Source organism: Podarcis raffonei, chromosome Z (assembly GCF_027172205.1).
Source record: "Podarcis raffonei isolate rPodRaf1 chromosome Z, rPodRaf1.pri, whole genome shotgun sequence".
In the NCBI taxonomy this organism is placed as follows: Eukaryota; Metazoa; Chordata; class Lepidosauria; order Squamata; family Lacertidae; genus Podarcis; species Podarcis raffonei.
In genome coordinates, this window is record NC_070621.1 from 18,389,340 (window position 1) to 18,412,126 (window position 22,787).

Sequence of the window (22,787 nt, forward strand, 5' to 3'; positions counted from 1 at the left end):
CTCCATGAAATGGAACTAGACATAGCTGTAGGAAAAACCTTAGCTTCCTGAAAAATCTCCTGTTTTTATTTAAAACCAAACTCAAGTGGCTAGCTCTCATGGTTACAAAGATGGCTACATGATTGTTAGGTCCTAACTGCCAGCTAAATTAGAATAAATCATTCCTATGTGGTTATTTTCCATGACATGCCTGGAATTTTATTCATTTAATCCAAATTTTGCACAGTTTAGCTAAATAGCAAACAGATTCCTTTGGGCTCAGTGCCTGGCTGCTAAAACGTCGCTTTGCCAGAAGGCAATACAATGGGTAATAGGTTAGTGCTGTGTCAAAAACTTATCCTGGGCTTTTCCTCTTTCACAGAAGCCTCTTTCACAGAATTGCAGAGCTGGAAGGGACCATAAGAGTCATCTAGTCCAACCCCCAGCAATGCAGGGACCTTCAAATGTTATCAACGCTGCCTTCAAATGTTATCAATGGGGAGAGAAATTCTCATGGGCAGTGAAATTCTCATGGGCAGGGTTCAGGATTTTTGTGGCGCTTACTTTTGAAGTGACTGAGTAGTGTTTGTGGGTGCCTTTTATTTCTGCCTGCAAATCCAGACTCCCTTGGAAAGTGGTGGACTCGCCTTCATTGGAAGCTTTGAAGCAGAGGTTGGGATGGCCATCTGTCATGGATGCTTTAGTTGATATTCCTGCATTGCAAGGGGGTTGGACTAGAAGACTTCAGCATCCCTTCCAACTCTGCAATTCTAAGGTTCTATGGCTGAATGTGAATTTGAACCCTGGTCTTGCAGTCCCTACACTCTGAGCACTACATGACTCTGGCTGTCATGAACACAGGAGTGGCATGCTTCCACCTTCCTTTTACAACCTGCTGAGCTGAACTTGGTTTAACTGGGCAAATAGCTGAAAAGGGGATTTGATTCCACAGGAGATCTTGGCTTCAGCTGTGCTGGCAAGTGATGGCTTGCTATACCAGAACAGCGAGGGAGTTTTTGGGGCAGAGATGCCATTGCAAAATCTGTGGTGCATTGTGCCAGGTTTTGATATTGAAATTCTAGCCTGTGGTTTGTTTGGGCTGGTTGAGAGCCATGCTTAAATGCAGACACACACACACACACACACACACACACACACACACACTTGGAACAGAAGTGCACATTCCTCCTCCACAGCTGGTTCTAGCCAATGGTTGAATGGACTATAACTTACATCAGCTCCAGCCAGTATATCTGCCTGGAAATCGCCAGGTTGAGGGAAAGGCTCTGCTAGATGCAGCCAGGTTGAACTCTGTCACATGTCATGAGCTGGTGTTATGAGGAGGGAAGCTGTATGTTATTGCCCTGCCCTGCCATACCAGTTCAATAGCAGTTGTTAGAGGGAGAGGAGGGGTGCTCTTGTGCTTGGATCCTGCTTATGGCATACCCATTGGAGAATCTGGTTGGCCATTGTGAGGACAGGATACTGGACTAGGCCAGCAGGCCCTTCCTATTTCCTTATGTTCTGTAATTTAGGCACTTGGGGCTGCCCTGAAAAAGGCCCTGTCAAGCATAGATTCTAGCTGGAAGATTCAGGACAGATAAAAAGAAAGCCCTTCATGCAGCACACAGTTAAACTATGGAAATTGCACCCACAGGATAGCCACCAACTTGGTTGGCTTTAAAAGAGGATTGGACAAATTCATGGAGGAAAAGGCTATCAATGGCTATTAGCCACGCCAGCTGTGCTCTGCCTCCATGGTTGAAAGCAGCTGTGCTCCTGAATACCCGGAGCTGAGGGTGATGAAACAATTGCTGAGATGGTGGTGGAAAACTCATTCTGAATCTGACTGGACATGGGTTAGAGCTCAACGTTGAGCCTACCAAGTGGTGATAGCAATGGCAAAGAGGACCTTCTTCACTGCCTCTATTGCATCTGCAGAAAACAGCAGCATGAGTCTCTTTCAGGTGGTTCAGAATTTAGCGAAACCACCTGCATCATTGGGGCCTGGTAAGGACCCCAAGATCTCCTGCAATGATATTTGCAGATAAAGTTGCTCAGATTCAGAAAGAGGTAGACTCCACCGTGGGAGCAGGGTGGGGACAGGAGAGTGCTAGAGTCCTGTCTAGTCAAGTTGTGTGGGATCATTTCCAATCTGTTACCTCTGAGGATGTGGACAGGCTGCTTGGACGAGTGAAACCCACCTGTCTCCTTGATCCTTGCCCATCCTGGCTCATAAAAGCAAGCCGGGAAGAGCTGGGCAGTGGGCTCCGCAGGGTGGTGAATGCTACCCTCTGTGAGGGAGCCTTCCCGGACATGCTGAAAGAGGCGGTTATTAAACCACTTCTTTAAAAAAAATATTTGGACCCTGCCAATATGGCCAACTATCGCTCAGTCTCGAATCTTCCATTTTTTGGCAAGGTGATTGAGCAGGTGGTTGCGGAACAACTCCAAGCACGCCTGGAGTATGCAGACCATTAGGATCCCTTCCAGTCGGAATTCGGGTCTCATCATGGGACTGAAACTGCCTTGGTCACGCTGGTTGATGATCTCCGGCGGGCGAGGGACAAAGGTGAGAGCTGCTTCCTAGCTCTGCTGGAAATCTCAGCAGCCTTTGTTACCATCGACCACGACATCCTTCTGGACCGTCTAGAGGGGCTTGGAGCTGTGGGCACTGTTACACCAGGTTCCGCTCCTTCCTCCTGGGCCATGTTCAGAAAGTGGTGTTGGGGGGTGAGTGTTCAGTCCCCTGGGCTCTCACTTGTGGGGTGCCTCAGGGTTCCGTCCTCTCCCCCATGCTTTTTAACATGTATATGAAGCTGCTGAGAGAGATCATTAGGGGGTTTGGGCTGGGTGTTCATCAGTATCTCTTTTAAATCATAACCAGTGAAGGTGGTGAATATACTGTGTGAGTGCCTGGAGGTGGTTGGAGGATGGATGGTGGCTAACAGATTGAGGTTGAATCCTGACAAGACAGAAGTACTGTTTTGGGGGCACAGAGGGCAGGCGGGTGTGGAGGACTCCCTGGTCCTGAATGGGGTAACTGTGCCCCTGAAGGACCAGGTGTGCAGCCTGGAAGTCAATTTGGACTCACAGCTGTCCATGGAGGCGCAGGTCAATTCTGTGTCCAGGGCAGGTATCTACCAGTTCCATCTGGTACACAGGCTGAGACCCTACCTGCCCACAGACTGTCTCACCAGAGTGGTGCATGCTCTAGTTATCTCCCACTTGGACTACTGCAATGTACTCTACGTGGGGCTACCTTTGAAGGTGACCCGGAAACTACAACTAATTTAGAATGTGGCAGCTAGACTGGTGACTGGGAGTGGCCGCCAAGACCTGAAAAACCTACATTTGCTCCCAGTACGTTTCCGAGCACAATTCAAAGTGCTGGTGTTGACCTTTACAGCCCTAAACAGCCTCGGCCCAGTATACCTGAAGGAGCGTCTCCACCCCCATCATTCAGCCCAGAGGGCCCAACTGTGGTGCAGCTCCGAGGGCCTTCTGGTAATTCCCTCACTGCGAGAAGTGAGGTTACAGGGAACCAGGCAGAGGGCCTTCTCAGTAGTGGCACCCTCCCTGTGGAACACCCTCCCTTCAGATGTCACGGAAATAAAGAACTATCTGACTTTTAGAAGACATCTGAAGGCAGCCCTGTTTAGGCAAGTTTTTAATGTGTTAATGTAGGGAAACCCAGCCAGATGGGCAGGGAATAATAATAATAATAATAATAATAATAATAATAATAATACCAATTGCTAGAAAGAACAGGAGGGGAGAGTGCTCAAGCGCTCAAATCCTGTTCACAAGTTTCCCACAAGTTGACCACTGTGAGAAGAGGATGCTGGACTAGATGGGCATCTGGCCTGATCCTGCAGGCTCTTCTTATGGCTAGTTGAACCAGTGACCTGATCCAGTAGGCTCTGCTTATGTTCTTATGAAAACCTATCCAGGCCAGTGCTACTCTAATGCCAGTGGCATTCCACCACTGGGGCACCAGCATCAAGAAGACCCTCATGTGTGGCTGTGTCCCAAATGCTCAGTTAATGCTGCATGGATAAGGGGGTCTCTCTGCACAAATGTACCACCTCAGCAGGTGTCTGTGGGAGCAGATGATCCACCAGATATTTAATATTTATATCCAACTAAGTTCTACTCAGAGTAGACCCAGTGACATTAATGGATCCAAATTAGTCACCATCTGTTAATTTCAGTGGGGCTATATATGTCAGAGCAAGCACCCTGAACTTGGCTCAGTAGCAAATTGGCAGCTAACACAGCTGCTCCTTCACCGTCATTAATATGCTCCTGGCAAGCTCTCCTGGTTAAGAGCCTAGCTGCCACATTCTGTGCTGGATGCAGCTCCTGAATGGAGCCAAAAGGCAGCCCCATGTGCAGTGCATCACGTAAAGCCTGCCCTGGCACAGCCTGTTTTATCACACCCTACAAGCCTTTGCATTAGGCAGGTGCCATCTTCAAGGGTGGCATTAGGAGGGAAACCATGTGGCATCCATAGAAAAGGAAAGTTGCTTTTGATCAGCGGTTGAGCAGAGGCATGCGCCATGGCAGACTTCCAACAAGATACCCACTTCTTCCTTCCTTTGTTCTTGTCTTTTCCTCAGGCATATTACAGCTAGTGATTAGCCAAATCATATTTTAGTCATTTTCCCTCTGGCAATGAAAATTCATGCGCCTTCTTGTGTTAGCAGGCCACAGAGTAAACCTAGAGGAAAGAGGCAGGGGGGTCTGAATATTATGGAAGCCTGTTCCTGAGTCCCATTGAGACTTAAGCACATAAGAAGAGCCTAATGGATCAGACCATTGGTCCATCCAGTCTAGCACCCTGTTCTTACAGTGGCCAACCAGGTGCCTGTTGGAAACCTGCAAGTAGGATTCGAGCACAAGAGCAAATTATCCCCACCTACCATTTCCAGCAACTGGTATTCAGAAGCATTGGTGTCCTTTCCTCCATGAATTATTCTAATCCTCTTTTAAAATCATCCAAGTTGGTGGCCATCACTGCCTCCTGCAGAAGGCAGTTCCATAGTTCGACTATGTGCTGTTCGAATACGTTCTTTCTTTCTCTGTCTTTAATCCTCCAGTATTCAGCTTCACTGGATGTCCACAAGTTCTTGTGTTATGTGAGAGGGAGAAAAGCTTTTCTCTATCCTTTTTCTCCATGCCATGCATCATTTTATAAACTTCTATCGTGCTGCCTCTTCCTTGCCTGTTTTCAAAACTAAAAAGTGCCGAATGTTGCAACTAGGGCTGGGCAATGCCTGGTTTTCAACCTAGTGTTATATCACCAGTTAAACATCGTGATATACTGATCTATCACAAGCTCTGAAATGAGGATGGAACTATGTAGAGGCATTGGCTGGCTTCATGGTTTTTACTGCTTCGTGGTTTGTGCCAGTGCCTGCTCTTGTGATTTGCTGCCTCCTGCAGGAGCCGGCAGAGTAAACAGGGGCTGCAGGAATCAAGAGAAGCATTGCCTGCCTTCACGGTTTTTCCCACATTGTGATTTTTGCATAGAGGGTGCACACACACATAATAATTCATGATATATTGCCAGGTCAAAAAACATGAAACCGATATCACCATATGGACTTTAAACTGGTTTTGGACGATATATCAGTATATTGTCCACACCATAGATCAGCAGATTTTGTTCCTTTCCTAATGATCCCAAACACGGAATCTGTAATTTTCACAACTGCTGCACACTCGCACTTACTGGGGTGATGGTGTTAACCACCCACAACCTACAGACCTGGCAGAGCATGGTGGAGGACTCATAGTTGGTTCAGGGTTACTTCCGCAGGTGAGAACTTCGAATGTGTTAGTTGGGTTCTCCTGGCTAGAAGGCACATCCTTCATGCCATCCTCTGGCTCAGGAGAGGAGTCCCTTTCAGGACCTTGTAGAAACCACTCTCTCTGTAGGGAAAATGAGCTTTCCATCTGCTGGGAGTATTGTTATTTTGAGCCACCAAAGTCAAGCAGGCCATAATGCTGCCCAATTGGGCATCCTTGCAACAATCTCACCTTTGACTTTCCCCATGGCACGTTGCAAGATGAATTTTGTAGTGATAGTGGAAGTCGAGGGGTGGGGTGGGGGGCGTTCTTTTAATCTCAGACACTCTTTTTTTTCCAATCTCAGAAAGAAAACTCTGCATGGGCACTTAAATCTTCTTCCCTAGATCAGTGGTATTGTTGTTTACACTGACATGGTACATTGGTTGTGTATTCTTTTTGTAAAGCGCTTTGGGTGGGTTTTTTTAAACATTACTCAGATTTATTCATATTTATATTTAATTTGTATATCATCCTTTATCTAAGGAACACTAGGCAGTTTAAATTATAAAAACAGAAGAATATATAACATAGTTACAAATAAAACAATTCCTCTCCTACCCACCGTTTAAAAGGCCATAGATTGTTTAATTAGCCCAAGGTTTGACAGAAATGGATACATTTGAAGGAAGGAAGGAAGGAAGGAAGGGAGGGAGGGAAGGAAGGAAGAAAGAAAGAAAGAAAGAAAGAAAGAAAGAAAGAAAGAAAGAAAGAAAGAGAAATGCAAATATTTGTAATTTGGGGGGTAGTTTTTGTTTTCAAAAACTTTTTTAAAAAGAAAACTGTTACAGAAAACTATATAGGGAATATAATAAGTCGCTGAAAAGAGGGGACACTGTTCTTCTGTTGAATGGAAACAACTGGGGTTTGGGATATTTAATGCATTTAAAGGCCAGGGAAAGCTTACAACATATTGAGGTTCCTGAGGAAAAGTGTCAGCGTGAAGGAGAATTTATTTTCCTCAGCCAAAATAAAGAAGTCACTTCACTATACTGAGTTAGCCCCGTTTACCTTGCTTCTAAAATTTCACCTGATCATTAGATTTGGGTTGTATCCAAAAGGAGAATAAGAGGTGACATGATAGATGTTTGTAAAATGATGCACAGCCTTGAGAAACTGGACAGAGAAACATTTTTCTCCCTCTCTCATAACACTAGAAATCGTGTATGTATGTTGGAAGATTCAGGACACACAAAAGCAAGTCCATCTTCACACAGCACAGAGTTAAACTATGGATCTTGTTCCCCCAGGGAGACAGTGATGGCCACCAAATTGGATGGCTTTAAAGAGGACTGGGCCAATTCATAGAGAAGAGGGCTATTGATGGCCACTAGCTTGCGCTTGAGTCCTGTTTGAGAGTTTCCTATTGTGGCATCTGCATGGCCACTGTGAGAACAGGATGGTGCACTAGATGATCCAGGAGGGCTCTTCTTATGTTCATAATGTTGGTTCTACTCAAAGCAGAGGAGCTGAAACAGATGGGCATGGCTAACTTAGGTCCATTTAATTTCAGTGGGTCTACTCTTATTTGGATAAAACCTATTTGGATACAACCCTTTCTCTCTTTTCCTTGGAAATAAATTATTTGATGCTTTTGTTGCTGTTCTGTTTCATGCATGTGGTCATGTGGAATAACCAAATGGCAATCTCTTTTCACCTTTTAATCCCGGTGCTTCTTCTTTCCCCCCCCTTACAGCTGAACCTGCAGATCTCTTGAAGGTATTAGATTTTCACAACTTACCCGATGGCATATCGAAAACAACAGGTTTCTGCACAAGCAGGAGGTCTTCGAAAGGCGCGGATGTGGCATACCGTGTGACCAAGGATGCACAGCTGAGTGCCCCAACCAGGCAGCTCTACCCTGGTAAGAGCTGTTTTTATTCTGAGGTTATACACAGTTAGACCATGCATCCATCTACCTACTCTGACCAGAAGCAGCTCTCCAAAGTTTCAGACAGAAGGCATTCCTTGCCCTACCTGGAGATGACATTGAGAATTGAACCCTGGACCTTCTGCATGCACAGCAAATGCTCTGCCACTAAGCTATAGCTTCCCTTTAAAAAAGAAAGAAAACAAGATTCCAGTCCTCATGGATCTGAGAAAAAGGTCTAATTTAAAAAGGAGCCTGAGGAGGCTGTTTTATTATCAAATAGAACTCTAGGAAGCTGAGAGGTTTTTAATCTATTGTTACTTTTAAATTTGGGGAATTTGAAAGCCTTTAAGATACATGTGCAAAAACTGTCTTGGTGGCTTCTCTCTGTGAGTTAGTGTTGCAATTCTTCAAAACAAAACGCCATAAGTGTTTTCCCACTCCCCATGTTTTGCCACGCTGGCAGTGGCTAATGCAACAGGATGCAAAGACCCTAAAACTACCAGCTTAGGAGAACAAAACCTTCTAATTATCTCAAAATATGCTATGAGGCAGAGGGCGCTTGGGTAGAAAGAGTTCTGTGGCTTTGTCTTCATCTCCCCATCTCGACACCCTTGATATTCAAATCCCCCAACCTCCATTTCCCTTGGAGATGCTCTGCAATTACTTCTGTTGTCTTTCTTTTAGCATCCCATCATTTGCTTGCTTGTGAGCTAGAGTAACATCTAGTTATTGGGATGATGTGTGTTATTAAAGAAGAAAAGGGATGAACGGTTTCAGAAAGTCCTAGGCAGCTGGCCAACTGACACATCCAAGGTCTAAACAAGGCACTTTTGCTTATTGATGGGTTTCGTACACAGGGCTTGACTTCATGGAATCATGGAATTGTAGACTTGGAAGAACCTCCAACAGGTCGTCTAGTCCAACCCCCTGCAAGGCGGGACTCAAAGAATCCCTGACAGGTGGTCACCCAATTCTTGTCAATCTGCTTTGCAAAGCTCTGCCCCAAAATATGCAAAAACTCAGAAGAGTTGAGGGACATCATAATATTCTGGTCCTCATAGTTCTGAAGCATGGGCTGAATTAAATAGGGCCACCAGAATCTGCCACACCAAGTCAAGCCATTGGGCTTCCCAGTTCAGTTGTCTATACTGACTGCTAACCATTTTCCATATTCCAGACAGGTGCTCTACCACTGAGGTTATGATCCTTTCTCTAAAAATAAATAAAGATTCTAGTCCTCATGGTACAGAATAAAGGACTGAAATAACTAGGAACATAGGAAGCTGCCTTCTATCAAGCTAGCAGATTGGTCCAAATAGCTCAGCACTGTCTACACTGGCTGGCAGCGGCTCTCTAGGGTCTCAGAGAGGGAGTCTTTCCCAAGCCTTACCTGGAGGCTTACCTGCTATTGAACCTGGGGCCTTCTGCATGCAGAGTATGTGCTCTTCCAGAGAGCTATGGTTCCCCCCACACACACATTAAAAAAATGTTCTGGTCCTTGTAGTTTGGAATGAATAGCTGGATTAAATACAATGTAGGCAGTTGCTTTCTGCTGAGTCAGAACATGGCTCCATGTAGCTCAGTACAGTGGTACCTCAGGAGACAAACACCTTGGGTTACAAACACTTCGGGTTACAGACTCCGCTAACCTGGAAGTAGTACCTCAGGTTAAGAGCTTTGCCCCAGGATGAGAACAGAAATTTTGCGGCGGCAGCGGGAGGCCCTATTAGCTAAAGTGTTACCTCAGGTTAAGAACGGTTTCAGGTTAAGAACAGACCTCCAGAATGAATTAAGTTCTTAACCAGAGGTACCACTGTACAGTGGTACCTCGGGTTACATATGCTTCAGGTTACAGACTCCGCTAACACCGAAATATTACCTCGGGTTAAGAACTTTGCTTCAGGATGAGAACAGAAATCGTGCTCCAGTGGCATAGCAGCAGTAGGAGGCCCCATTAGCTAAAGTGGCGCTTCAGGTTAAGAACAGTTTCAGGTTAAGTACAGACCTCCGGAACGAATTAAGTACTTAACCCAAGGTACCACTGTACTGTTATCATTGACAGCTAGTGACTTTCCAAGGTTTCAGGCAGGGATCTCTCCCAACCCTACATGCTTGTGATACCGGGAATGGAACCTGGGACCTTCTGCGTGCAAAGCAGGTGCTCGACCACTGAATTACAGCTTTCCCCCAAGGAACACTGCCTTCTCTGCACATTTTGAACTCATTGCTTTGGGTCCAACTCTACAATTCTATCATTCTATGATATTTGGTCTCATTCCCATTTCTTTTTTGAAAAGGCCGCCTAAGCAAGAGGCCTTTGTCACCAATCTTACAATATTGTGGTTTGGGGGTTATGCTTCCATTGCAGGGAATTAACCACTCTCTCTCCCGCCCCCCTTTTCCAATGCCAGCCTCTCCATTCCCTGAAGACTTCTCGATCCTAACCACTGTAAAAGCAAAGAAAGGGGGCCAGTCCTTCTTGGTGTCTATCTACAATGAGCAAGGCATACAGCAGATTGGTGTGGAGATTGGGAGGTCTCCCGTATTCCTATACGAGGACCACACAGGGAAGCCAGGCCCTGAGGACTACCCTCTCTTCCGGGGCATCAACCTCTCAGATGGCAAGTAAGTCTGGCTTGGAACAGGTGGGTGAGACAGAGGGGTGTCAAAGATTTCTAAGAAAACAGAAATGGGAGAGGACGTAGCCAGGGGTCATTTCTTCACCCCATGTCCTGAACCAAAACAAATGCAGCAAATAAGTACCTAAGAATAGCCCGCTGGATCAGGCCAATTACCCTTCTAGTCCATCATCCTGTCCTTACAGTGGCCAACCTTGTGGATGAAACCCACAAGCAGGATCTGAGCACAAGAGCATTCACCCCTCCTCTGGTTTTCAGCAACTGGTATTATTCAGAAGCATTATTGCCTCCAACCATGACCACTGAGATGCCTCCAGGATATTGTAGAGTTGAAGAAGGTTCAGAAAAGAGGATGGAGCGACTTCCCTATGAAGACAGGCTGCGGCATTTGTGCGGCTGCAGCATTTGTGGGGCTGAAGCGCTTGTGGCTTTTAAGTTTAGAGAAAAGGTGATGAAGAGCAGACACGATAGAGGTTTATAAATGATGCATGGCATGGAGAAAGCAGAGAGAGAAGAGTGTCTCTCCCTCTCTTATAACACTGGAATTTGTGGGCATCCAATGAAGCTGAGTGCTGGAAGATTCAGGACAGATAAAAGAAAGCCATTCTTCATGCTGCATGTAGTTAAATTGTGCAACTCACTGCCACGCGAAGGGGTGATGTCTACCAAACACCTAGCTTTAAAACAGAACTGGACAAGTTCATGGATGATGAGGCTGTAAATGGCTACTAGTTGTGACATCTGTGCTCTACCTACACAGCTGGAGGCAGCCATACTTCCAAATACCAGTTTCTGGAGACCACAGAAGGGGAGAGTGCCCTCGTGGTAACTGCTTGCAGGTTTCCTGTTGAGGGCATCTGGTTGGCCACTGTGAGGACAGGGTGCTAGACTAGATGGGCCATTGGCCTGATCCAGCAGGCTCTTCTTCTGTTCTTAAGAAGGACCTGAGCAAAGGAGTGCTCTCCCCTTCTGCATTTTCCAGCAACTGGCATTCAGAAGCATTATTGTTCATGGAGGCAGAGCATAGCCTCCATCATAGCTTCTATCCATTGATAGCCTTGTCCTCTATTAATTTGTCTTTTATTGACTGTGGGCATTCTGACAGGTTGTCCTCCTGGAGAAACAGGGTCTTAATAAGATTCGGAGTCTCCATTTAACGTTCCGGTGGGGCTTCTTATTTCCCAGGTGGCATCGGATAGCTATCAGTGTCCACAAGAAGAACGTTACCTTGATACTGGATTGTAAAAAGAAGGTTACAAAGTTTTTGGACCGGAGTGACCATCCCATCATCGATGTCAATGGCATTATTGTGTTTGGAACAAGGATCTTGGATGAAGAAGTATTTGAGGTAAGCGTGAGAAAGAAAAGAGCTACTGAGAAGCCAGAATGGCATTTCAGGTTGTTAAAATATTGAGGCTGCTTTCTTTCTGTTGGAGAAGAATGTTCCAGATCAGAAATTGAGGCGTCACCAATATTGGGGGGGGGTATTTCAGAGTGGCTTACATTACAAATGGTTAGAACACAACAGTCCCTGCACTCAGGCACATATTGTAAAAGAAATGGCATGAGAGGAAAAAGGGATGAGGAGGGAGAGAGGTACCAAAATCTGGAAGGATGCTTATGATTCAGAAATGCATTTTCCTAGCCCTGTCCAGGTTAACTATAACAACCCCTGTGTTGGGTGGGGGGCAGCTCCACCCCACCCCACCTAAGGGGGCACTACTGATGGAGGGATAGCTATCTAGAGTATCAGGTATATGTGTTTTCTAGCACATGTGATTAGCAGAAAGGTGTGTGTTGTGTACAAAAGCAAGCATTCCATGTGGATCTGTCCAGTGGAAGGCGTGATCCTTAAGTGTCAGTAATGGTGCGCTGTAGCTCATGGCATGCAGCTTTCTCCCACAAGCCTCTAAGAAGCTCCAGTCTAGATGTACCCAGGATGCCTTGATAAGAGAGAGAACAGGCAGAGTGGAAGGGTTTGTATTTTTCCAGAGGCTGTCATTCACCATGCATATCAGTGACAGAAAGTTCCTTGTTGTGAATTATTGTAGGGCAAGATCTGTAAGGACCTGATGGAACTGTTTTATGGAGTATTTAATTATGTATGAATTTTATAACTAATTTCATGTGTGTAGAGCACTTAGAAGCCATTCTTTTTATAAAGCAATAAACAAAAACAACATCATTTCAGCAGGACACATAGACACCCTAAACAAATCTGGAATGTTTCTAACCACGAATGGTTGCAGACTTGTTCCATAATGGTGGCTGTTTTTAAAGTAAAATAAAATAACATACCTTTTGGCTGAGCTGACTAATGAGGAAGCAGATTCCATTAAAGGATAATGTATTTTGGTGCTGATTTCCATCATATTGTAACAAGATCCTCCAAATTGGACCATTTTTAAGCTTATGACCATGTAGCTGAATAGCCAAGGTTGGTTTTGGCAGCTGATTCAGACAGCAGGCGGCAGATTTCATCACTGTCCCAAAAGCTAGACTTATTCCCTGCAAACTGGCTGGTCTTAAGTATCAACCAGACACCTATATTTTCCTTCTCCCCCCCCCTTCCTTACCTCCTCCTCACTTTTTAAAGATATACATTTTATTGCTTCACCCACCACCACCCAGAAACTACCTTGCAAGCATTTACTCATTCATTATCATTATTTTGGTCAATGTGTGTTCACAATGAAACAAAAGCCCTGCTGGTCTAGCTGGGAGAGCATGGAGGCTCCCCACAACCAATATTTCATTATTTCCACATATTTATACAAGAAGCAGCAATCAGTATTCAACCATGCCACCCCCACCCTGCAAAAGCACCAAATGTCCATTTAATTGCATTTAACTTGCAAGTCATTTCAGTTGCCAGATGTCCTCAGAGGCCTATAACCATGTACTATCAGTGTTGCATATATTACAGAACTGTGCCAGGTTGAATGAACAGTAGTGGCTTCATTGTTAGTTTGACTCTCTAGGACATGTTTGCATTTTTCCATTAATATTAAGCCCCAGAGTGGTGAAGTCCAGATATGAAACAGGTCTGCACTTAAAGTCTACCAATAACTTGCAAGAGTAAGTCAAGGGAGTTTCTGAAATGGACTTGAAACAGAAATTCTTCCTTGCTGGTAATTCCAAATGTCACTTAGAAATGAGGATTCAACAACAACAAAAATGTGTTGGTAGCTCTCAAGCTGCCACCTACGTTCTCTGCTGATCGGTGCTCCTTAGCTCATTAGCTCACTCATTCAGGGTTTACATTAGAAACACAGGAAGTTGCCTTCTGTTGCGTCAGACCATTGATGGTGCAATATTATTGAACCTGACTGGCAGGGGCTTTCCAGGATCCCCAGCCCCACTTGAAGATAGTAAGGGTTGATCCTCATACCTGCACGCTAAGAAGATGCTCCGCCGCTGAACCCTAAAAAGTTCCTATCTCTTGCAGTTCTGAAGGAAGGACAGCATCAAATGGACTGACTGGCAGGGACTCTCCAGGGTTCCAGTCTTTTCTCAGTCCTAGCGGAAGATGTTTCAAAGGATTGAACCTGGGGCTTTCTGCTTGCAAAACAGATGCTCTACCAACGGAGCCCCTGCTGTTCTTCATAGGCCCCTTCCTGTTAGTGTCAGGATAGCTTTAAGATGACAGTTCCTGAAGCCTTTGTCTGAGGGCTTTGTCAGACAGGCCAGTATCTAAAATAAGCAGCCTAACTTTTGGCTTGACAGGAGGGGTCATAATAATAGCATTAATAAGCTCTGTGTCCATTGGGCTGTCATAAAAACTTCATCTGTCCACCCTGTCGCTAATGGCTTGATGGAGAGAAGAGAGTTTTCCAACTGGCACCAACTCTGTAGGTCTGAGGTGTCTTCAGCCCCACCATAGTCTGTTGGAATGGGGCTGAGCCCCCGCAATCTTGAGGGGCCAGGCCTCGTAGCAGCAGCAGTGGGCCTTGCTGGACACAGGAGTGGCAGGCCTTACAGGGCCTGTGACAACAGTAGGCCTCACAGGGCCTCGCTGTGGTGGTAGCAGGCCTGACCAGGCCTTGCAGTGGTGGCAAGCCTCAGTGGGCCTCACAGCGGTGGTGGTGGGTCTCACCGGCCCCCCCGCAACGTTGAGCAGAACTCGACATCTCTGATCTCAATAGAGAATGGGGGCTCATCTTATGTTTTTATGATTATAGACCACTTTGGTTGCCCTTATCTAGCTCTACTGCTTTGTATAATATATTTATTACGGTATTTACTCGAATGTATCTTGGCCAAATCACGTCAAAAATAGGGTGTGCATTAGATTTGATGGCGCATTTGCATTCACCAGCAAATACTTTTTTTCAGTTTCAAGGTTGTGAAAATGGATGTCCGCATTAGATTTTGATGGCTCATTAGATTTGCGTAAATACGATTCCTTTAGAATCATAGGACTGAGGAGTTGGAAGGGACTGCAAGGGTCACATCTAGTTCAGCCTCCTGCAATTCAGGAATCCCAGCTAAAGAATCCCTGACAGATGGCCATTGACCCCTGCTTAAAAAACCCCAAGGAGGGAGAGTCCATCACCTTGCGAGCCAAGGCCCTGTGACTCCGTTGTTTCCCTCATTATGAAATAACCAGACCAGACAGAAGATATAGACAGTGGTACCTCGGTTTACAAACTTAATCCGTTCCGGAAGTCCGTTCTTAAACCAAAATCATTCTTAAACTGAGGCGCGCTTTCCCTAATGAGGCCTCCCACTGCCGATGCCCTTCCGCCATTCAGATTCTGTTCTTAGACCGAGGTAAAGTTCTCAAACCGGGACACTATTTCCGGTTTTGTGGAGTTCGTAAACTGAGTAGTTCGTAAACAGGGCTGTTCTTAAACCGAGGTACCACTGTAGAATGGGTTCAAATTAGGCCACAACTTTATTGATTACAGATGTGAATGGTTTGGCTTAGGCACAGGGTGGAGCCATCCCCTCCAACCCCTCTGCTGGGAGAGCATCTAAGGGTGAACTACCACTAGAGGGAGCCCTAATGAGCTACATCAAATAGGGGTACATCTGAGGGGTCCCAGTTGGAAGAAGTGCTATGGCCCTGGCTCCCACCTGGGCATTCGGATAGAAGCAGCTCTTCCTGGATCCCTTTACCAGGATACCCTTAACCAAGGAGGGCCAGGCAGAGGCTACAACCTTCCCTCGAACCAAGACTAGGCTTAAAGGTAAAGGTACCCCTGACCATTAGGTCCAGTCGTGGCCGACTCTGGGGTTGCAGCGCTCATCTCGCTTTATTGGCTGAGGGAGCCAGTGTACAGCTTCCAGGTCATGTGGCCAGCATGACTAAGCCGCTTCTGGCGAACCAGAGCAGCGCACAGAAACGCTGTTTACCTTCCCGCCAGAGCGGTACCTATTTATCTACTTGCACTTTGACGTGCTTTCGAACTGCTAGGTTGGCAGGAGCAGGGACCGGGCAACTGGAGCTCATCCTGTCGTGGGGATTGAAACCTCCGACCTTCTGAGCTCCAGTGCTTAACCTCACAAAGTTGTGACAATTGCTGCATTTATCCTAAATAATAAAAATAAGAATAGGAATTTTATTTATCTGCCTATCTGACTGTGTTGCCCTAGCCATTCTGGGCAGCTTCCAATGTATATAAAAACATAATTAAACATTAAACATTTAAAAGCTTCCTTGTACACGGCTGCCTTCAGGTGTCTTCTATAGTTACTTATCTCCTTGGCTCAGAGGTTGCATAACTCAATACCCTTCAACATTTCTCTGATGAAAATAGGGACGTCCTAAGGAAAAGGACATTCCGGGATCAAATCAGAAGCTAGGATGGTTTCTGTAAATCTTGGACTGTTCCCTGGAAAGCAGGGACACTTGGGGGGTCTGTTGCTACAAGGTAGGTGGAAACCCAATGGCTGGTGCCAATTTGCCAAGTGGAAATCTTCCTACCTGGCCCTGAATATGGCAGCCAACAGTGCCATAGCAAAGTCTAGTCTGCAGAAAGAAACTTATGAAAAAGTGAAGGGAGGGTGGGAGAACTGATTATGGTGAAGTGGGAAGGAGGCCTGGTCAGGCCTCAATTTATTGCCCCTGGGTGCAGACCCAAGTGGCATTTATCGGTTGGTTGGGTCTGCCCCCAAGGGGAATTCCACCTCACACTTGCCTGCAATTGGCCAATCTTTGGGCAGGCAAATCCACCTAGACAACCTTCCCAGCTTGCAGATGTGGGCATGGTCAGGCTGCAATGACATCCAACTATGAAAGGTAAGTGGACTTCTGAGACCATAGAATTATAGAACTGAAGAGTTGGAAGGGATCCCAGTGGTCATCTAGTCCAACCCCCCTGCAATGCAGGAATCACAGTTGTTTTATTTTTGGATTCCTTTTCTAATGATCCTTAGCAAGGAATTTTCTTTTTCCCAGTTGCCATGCACTGGGTGTGTCTTGTTGAAATCCTCTATCTGCCCACACCCCATCTCCCAGCTGCAATTCTGCCAATTCTTCAGATATTATATCAAGGGAGGGAGGAGATGGTTGACTTTATAAAACCCACAATTATGGCTAAAGTCAATAATCCCCCGTTTCATTGTCCCTGTTCACAAGCTTCTATTCTCACCCAATGCACCACCCTTTTTGCCATCTGTCATAGTTTAATGGGTTTATAGCAGGGATTATTTGGACTCATCCGCCTGTCAGATTAATGTGTCATTATCAGACTGAATGGGATCGCTCAGCCTGAACCAGTCTAGGAGAGACGCTCTGAGCTCATTAAGAGAGATCATAAAATGCTCTTGAAGCCTCATCTCCGCATTACACACTGCAAGCAGATAACTGAAAAGTCTAAGCTGTCGGAGTCAGGAAGGGGTTGTTCTATCTCAGCGGTGGAATTCACACCTTGCACGGGTGATTTCAGTGTCAATGTCTGGCTTACACACACACACACACACACAGTCTCAGTAGATTTAGGGAAGCCACATCTGTGTTTGTCCACATGCCCCAAAGAACATGAGAACAGGATGCTGGATCAGGCCAATGGCCCATCTAGGGCAACATTCTGTCCTCACAGCTGCCAAATACCACACAGAATCTAGGATTCTGGATAGACTGCTTTTGGCCTTGGAGGTTCCACAAGAACATAAAAAGATCCTTTTTGCTGGTTCAGGTTGGTAGTAGCCCATGTAATCCAGCACCCTGTCCTTGCAGTGGCTGACCAGATTTATTTATTCATTACGTTTATTTCCCACCCTTTCCCAAGGAGCTCCATTTCCCCATTTAATCCCCACAACAACCCTGTGAGGTGGGTTAAGATGAGCAGCATCCCAGTGCAGGATGCTTCCCTTCCCCTCCTTTGTTTTCCAGCAACTAGTATTCAGAAGCATTGCTACTTCCAATTGTGGAAGCAGATTGTAGTCATAGTGGCTAGTAGACATTGATAGCCTTATCCTCCACAAATTTGTTCAGTCCTTCTGTAAGTCACCCAAGTTAGTGGCCATCCCTGCCTCCTTTTTCTCCATAGAGCTCAAGGTAGTTTGCATAGTTCTGAGCCTTTTAATTCCCCAAAACAACCCTGCAAGGTAGGTTAGACCAAGAGTGAGCAACTGGTCCAAAGTCTGCTTCATGGCCAAATGTGGGAATACGAACCCTGGTCTCCTAGGTCCTAATCCAACACTTGACAGTTCCTCTTTTCCCAGGCCTTTGGCTAATTAAACCATTTATGCCCTTTTAAACTGTGTGGTGGGGGGTATTGTTTTTGTTTGTTATTACAGGGTGGTGTGGGTGGGTGTGTTCATATTGTAAACCGCCCTGTGTTCTTTGAATGAAGGGTGGCAGAGAAATAAAACAAGCAAGCAAACAAACAAACCATTACACCACACTGGCTGTGTTGACAAGGTTGTTGGGGAAACTAGGAGAACATGCCAGCAGAACTACCCTTCCCCAATGTGCTGAAAGAGTGGGCACAGCCAGGGTAGGACATCATAAATAGATGTGGAAGGAAGCCTCCTCTTTGCAGGTGCCTGCTTTGGGTTCACAGCTGTGTTTGAATGATCCATTTCATTTGTTTCTGCAGCCTGGTGGCAACTCTCCCTCTCCCAGCTCACTGTTTTGGAACAATCGCTGTAATTTGGCAGTGAGGCTGGTGCTCTGAAATGGGGCATCCTCCATCCCTCTGTTGAGTTGAGATCCAGACACCTACTTGAGCTATTCCTCCCCCATCCCACTTGAGTTAGCTGCCAGAGGGAGTAAATTTATGACCTTGGCTTTGTGTTGGACCACTTCGGCCAACAGTGATTTCACTTTTCTTCCTGCAAAGCCCTTTAAGGAAGTCTCTCTCTTTTTTTAAGCCTCTAGTACATCACATGGAGCGATGGAAAAACTAAAACAGCGAGCGCCAGCATTTATTCTGGCACTCATTACATTACAGGGAAATGGACGGTTCTTCTCCACAAGCTCGGGGTGTAATTTATGGTTTTCATCATTGGGGTTTTGCTTTGGTTTAGCTCCCCCTATTGTTATTGTTATTTTTCTTTTTTTAAAGAAAGAAGGGTCTTATTTTCTCCTGGAACAGGCAGTCACTTTGAGCATCTGGATCAAATCACCAGGATGTTCTGTGTGTGTGTGTGTAGGTGGCGAGTCGTAAGTTTTGCCTATTGGAAAAAAATGAATGTTGTCATCTATCTGAGGTTCTACCTCTGGAAAAGTTTATGATTGCGTCGAGACGGCCTTGCGCTGACTCCAAGCAATGCTGTCACTTCAAGAAAAAATTGTCAGCTACTCCAGTTGAGGGCAGACTCGTAAGGAATTGGGATTTTGTGGCACCCAGGAAGGCTCAGAAGCCTCCTCTGGTAGCTGCCTGGTGATGTAGTGACAAGTGTAATGGTTAGCAATAGGGAGATGGAGAAAAATCCAGAGTGTAGTAGTTGGAATGTCTGACTAGGACCTTTAGAGAGGCCAGGGTTCAAATCCTCACTTGGCCATAAAGCTCACTGTGTGTGACCATGTGCCAGTCATTTTCTCTCAGTCTAGTGTGTGTCACAGGGTTGTTGTGAGGATAAAATGGGGAAGAGGAGAGCCATGTACACCACCTTGAGCTCCTTGCAGGAAAAGGGGGGGGCATAAATGCAATATATAAATGCTTGCTCTTCCCTCATGCCTCTGCAGCTTGGCAAGAATCCAGGGGTGGGCCAGAACAATCATGGGTTCAATCTTTGGCATTTTCAGGTGAGTCTGGGAATATCCCTGTACAAAACCTTGGAGAGCTGCAGCCCTGTGTTGACAAAGCTAAGCTAGGTGGACCAAAGTTCTGGTTCAAAATAAGGCAGCTTCCTCGATTTCTCTTTAAATCACTGCCCATTTATACAGACGTATGAGGATGAGAAGCCTGCGCTAATTTTGAAGGATGTAGCTTAGTGGCAGAGCATCTGCTATACACACAGAAAGGTCCAGGGTTCAATCCCTAGCATCTCCTGGTAAAGCCATGGTAGCTTTTTATGCTCTCACCAGAGGACAGTGTGAGGAAGCTCACAAGGGCAGCAGCACTGAGTGTGTGCGCGCTTTTGTGTTGGGAGAGGCTGTTGTCGGGCATTTGGATGAAAACACCAAAACTGAGAACACAAGAATGTAAGAATAGCCTCCTGGATCAGGCCAGTGGCCTATCTATTCCAATAGCCTGTTGCTAAGCAGATGCCTATGGTCAACCTGCAAGCAGGACCTAAGCGCAAGAGCAACCCTCTCTCCTCCTGTAGTTTCCAGCAACTGGGACCCAGAAGCATTGCTGCCTCCAATTGTGGCAGCAGAGCATAGCCATCATGGCTAGTAGCCTTCTCCTCCTCTATGAATTCGTCTAATCCTCTTTTAAAGCTGTCTAGGTTGGTGGACATCACTGCCTCCTGTGGGAGGTAGTTCCATACTTTGACTATGCACTGCGTGAAGAAGGACTTTTTAATGTGCCCTGAATGCATTCAGCTGCATTGGATGTCCATGGGTTAGGAGAGGTCCACTCTATCCACTTTCTCCATGCCCCACATAATTTTACTTAACAGGTAGCAGAAGAGGATCTGAGTATCCTAGTCCAATCCTCTCACCTAAAACCAACTAAGATTTTTTTTAAAGCAGGCCAAAGTTATTATGGAATGCAAACAGAATTTTAATAGACTAAAAGCAAATGGAGGAACAAAACGAGTCGTTCTTGGTTCCCTCCTCTTGCATTTCCCAATGAGACAGGGAAAGAGGAACTCTTTTCTCAGGATGCAAATGTTTGAGAAACCGGAGGATGGATTTGAGCACGACACCAGTGCTGGCAGAGCAGAGCCCCTTTGGCAACCAGTGGAGAGCAGTCCATGCATTGGCTCATTACAGGGGATGGATAACATGAAGCACAGCTCACCATCAGTCTTTTGGCTTGTGGCTGCGTTTTGGAGGTTAGGTTTCCCTGATGGATAATGAGAGAGCAAGGGTGTAATTTGTTCCATGGAAATTATAACCTTACCATGGTGCTGCCTCTTTGGATGCTCATATTCCCTCTTTTCCCGCCTGTGAAACAAACAGCTTCTCTGCTCCCCCACACCACTTCCCTGAGACAATCCTTTCCTATACAAACGTAGTGGAGTCCAATAAATCTGAAATATTGTTTTCTGTTGTATAAGTCATAATTTAAGGACACTTTTGTTATAGAAGTTTAAACACTAGGCAATATAGGAACATTAGTTCCATTCCTTCCATAACATCTGCATATCAAATTGATTTATTGATAATAAATATCTATAACAAGTAATCATGGGGTGGGGTTTTTTTAGTTTTAAAGGATTTAACCAGTCATTCTAGTATCTCAGATGTCTCAGAAGCTGAACAAAGTTGTTAAGAAATGTTGTAGCTGTAGATATTGCCATTGGGTTGCATACTATAGCTGATATTTAGCTCTTAACACAGCGTACATTAAAAATTCATCTTCATCATGCATCAGTTGATCCAAGCACCATCTTTTCTCCAATTTTGAAAGTTGGGTTTCCCCATAAAGTCAATTTACCATGGGAAAATGGGTCAAATCTTTTTTTTATTAGACGTTGTATTGCATAGCTTTCCAACTGATACAATTGTTTCCAGAGATAGCAACATTCTAATGTATTTTGATACTAATACTGTCCATCCAACCAAAGGTGCACTGTATGTATGTATGTATGTATGTATGTATACAGTGGTACCTTGGTTGCCGAACGGCTTGGCTCCCAAACAAATCGGCTTCCGAATGCTGCAAACCCGGAAGTGAGTGTTCCGGTTTTCAAATGCTTTTCGGAAGCCGAATGTCCAAAATGGCTTCCATGGCTTCCGATTGAGTGCAGGAAGCTCCTGAAGCCAATTGGAAGCCACACCTTGGTTTTCGAATGGTTCTGGGAGTCGAAAGGACTTCCGGAACGGATTAAGTTTGACAACCAAGGTACCACTGTATTCCAGAGTTGCTTCTAATATTTAATGCTTGACAATAAATGAGCATGATGATATCGCTGAAAACCACGAGCAGGTGGAGAGGAGAGTGGCTCTTGTGCTTGAATCCTGCTTGGGGGCTTCCCATTGGGGCATCTGGTTAGCTACTGTGAGAGGCTGGACTAGATGGACCGTTGGCCTGATCCAACAGGCTCTTCTTATGTCTTTAAGAAATGTAGAAACCATCCACTTTGGTGGGGAGTGGAATTATTAGTAATAATAATACCCACCAATTTGGTTGGATTTTCAAAGCCACTCTGGGTGACTCACAGCATATATTGAAACATAGTAAGCTGTTTCCCACTGGCCTGTGGGAGCATCCAATTTTTCCCTTCTATTATGCTCCTGAGATTGAAACACCGTTGAGGTGTGTCATTGTTCTCTTTGAGCTGATGGTTGAAAATTAGCCACAGCTTGTAGTAGTAGCAAATACAGGATCTTGGAGGAGGTTGAATTCCTGTGCCACCACCAGGATTATATACTTCCACACACACCAGAAATTAGTGGAATTTACCCTCACCCCAAAGATAAGGCAAGCCCTCCTGCTCACATACACCCCAACCAACTGTAAGGAGGAGCCCAGTCAGATATGCAGGGTAGGTAAAGATAAAGGTACTCTTGACCGTTAGGTCCAGTTGCGGACGACTCTGGGGTTGCGTGCTTATCTCGCTCTGTAGGCCGAGGGAGCCGGCGTACAGCTTCCGGGTCATGTGGCCAGCATGACTAAGCTGCTTCTGGCAAAACCAGAGCAGTGGTACCTGCTGGCAAAACCGCCGGAGTGGTACCTATTTATCTACTTGCACTTTGATGTGCTTTCGAACTGCTAGGTTGGCAGGATCAGGGACCAAGCAAGGGGAGCGCACACCGTCGCAGGGATTCAAACCGCCAACTTTCTGATTGGCAAGCCCTAGGACCTGTGGTTTATTATATCATTAATCATAATTCATAAATCATGATTCATAAAAGGTAATTCATAAAAAGTAAT

At 45.6% G+C, this 22,787-nt stretch overlaps 1 protein-coding gene across 2 annotated transcripts in view; it reads left to right on the forward strand.

Annotated features, from left to right (window-relative positions):
- The window catches only part of COL5A1 (collagen type V alpha 1 chain), a 171,880-nt gene that overhangs the window by 31,643 nt on the left and 117,450 nt on the right, over positions 1–22,787 (forward strand). For both annotated transcript variants that reach the window (XM_053374941.1, XM_053374940.1), the window contains exons 2-4: positions 7,529–7,696; positions 10,117–10,330; positions 11,530–11,692. In XM_053374941.1, coding sequence (XP_053230916.1) covers positions 7,529–7,696; positions 10,117–10,330; positions 11,530–11,692 — 545 coding nt within the window. The remainder of the gene's footprint in view (positions 1–7,528; positions 7,697–10,116; positions 10,331–11,529; positions 11,693–22,787) is intronic.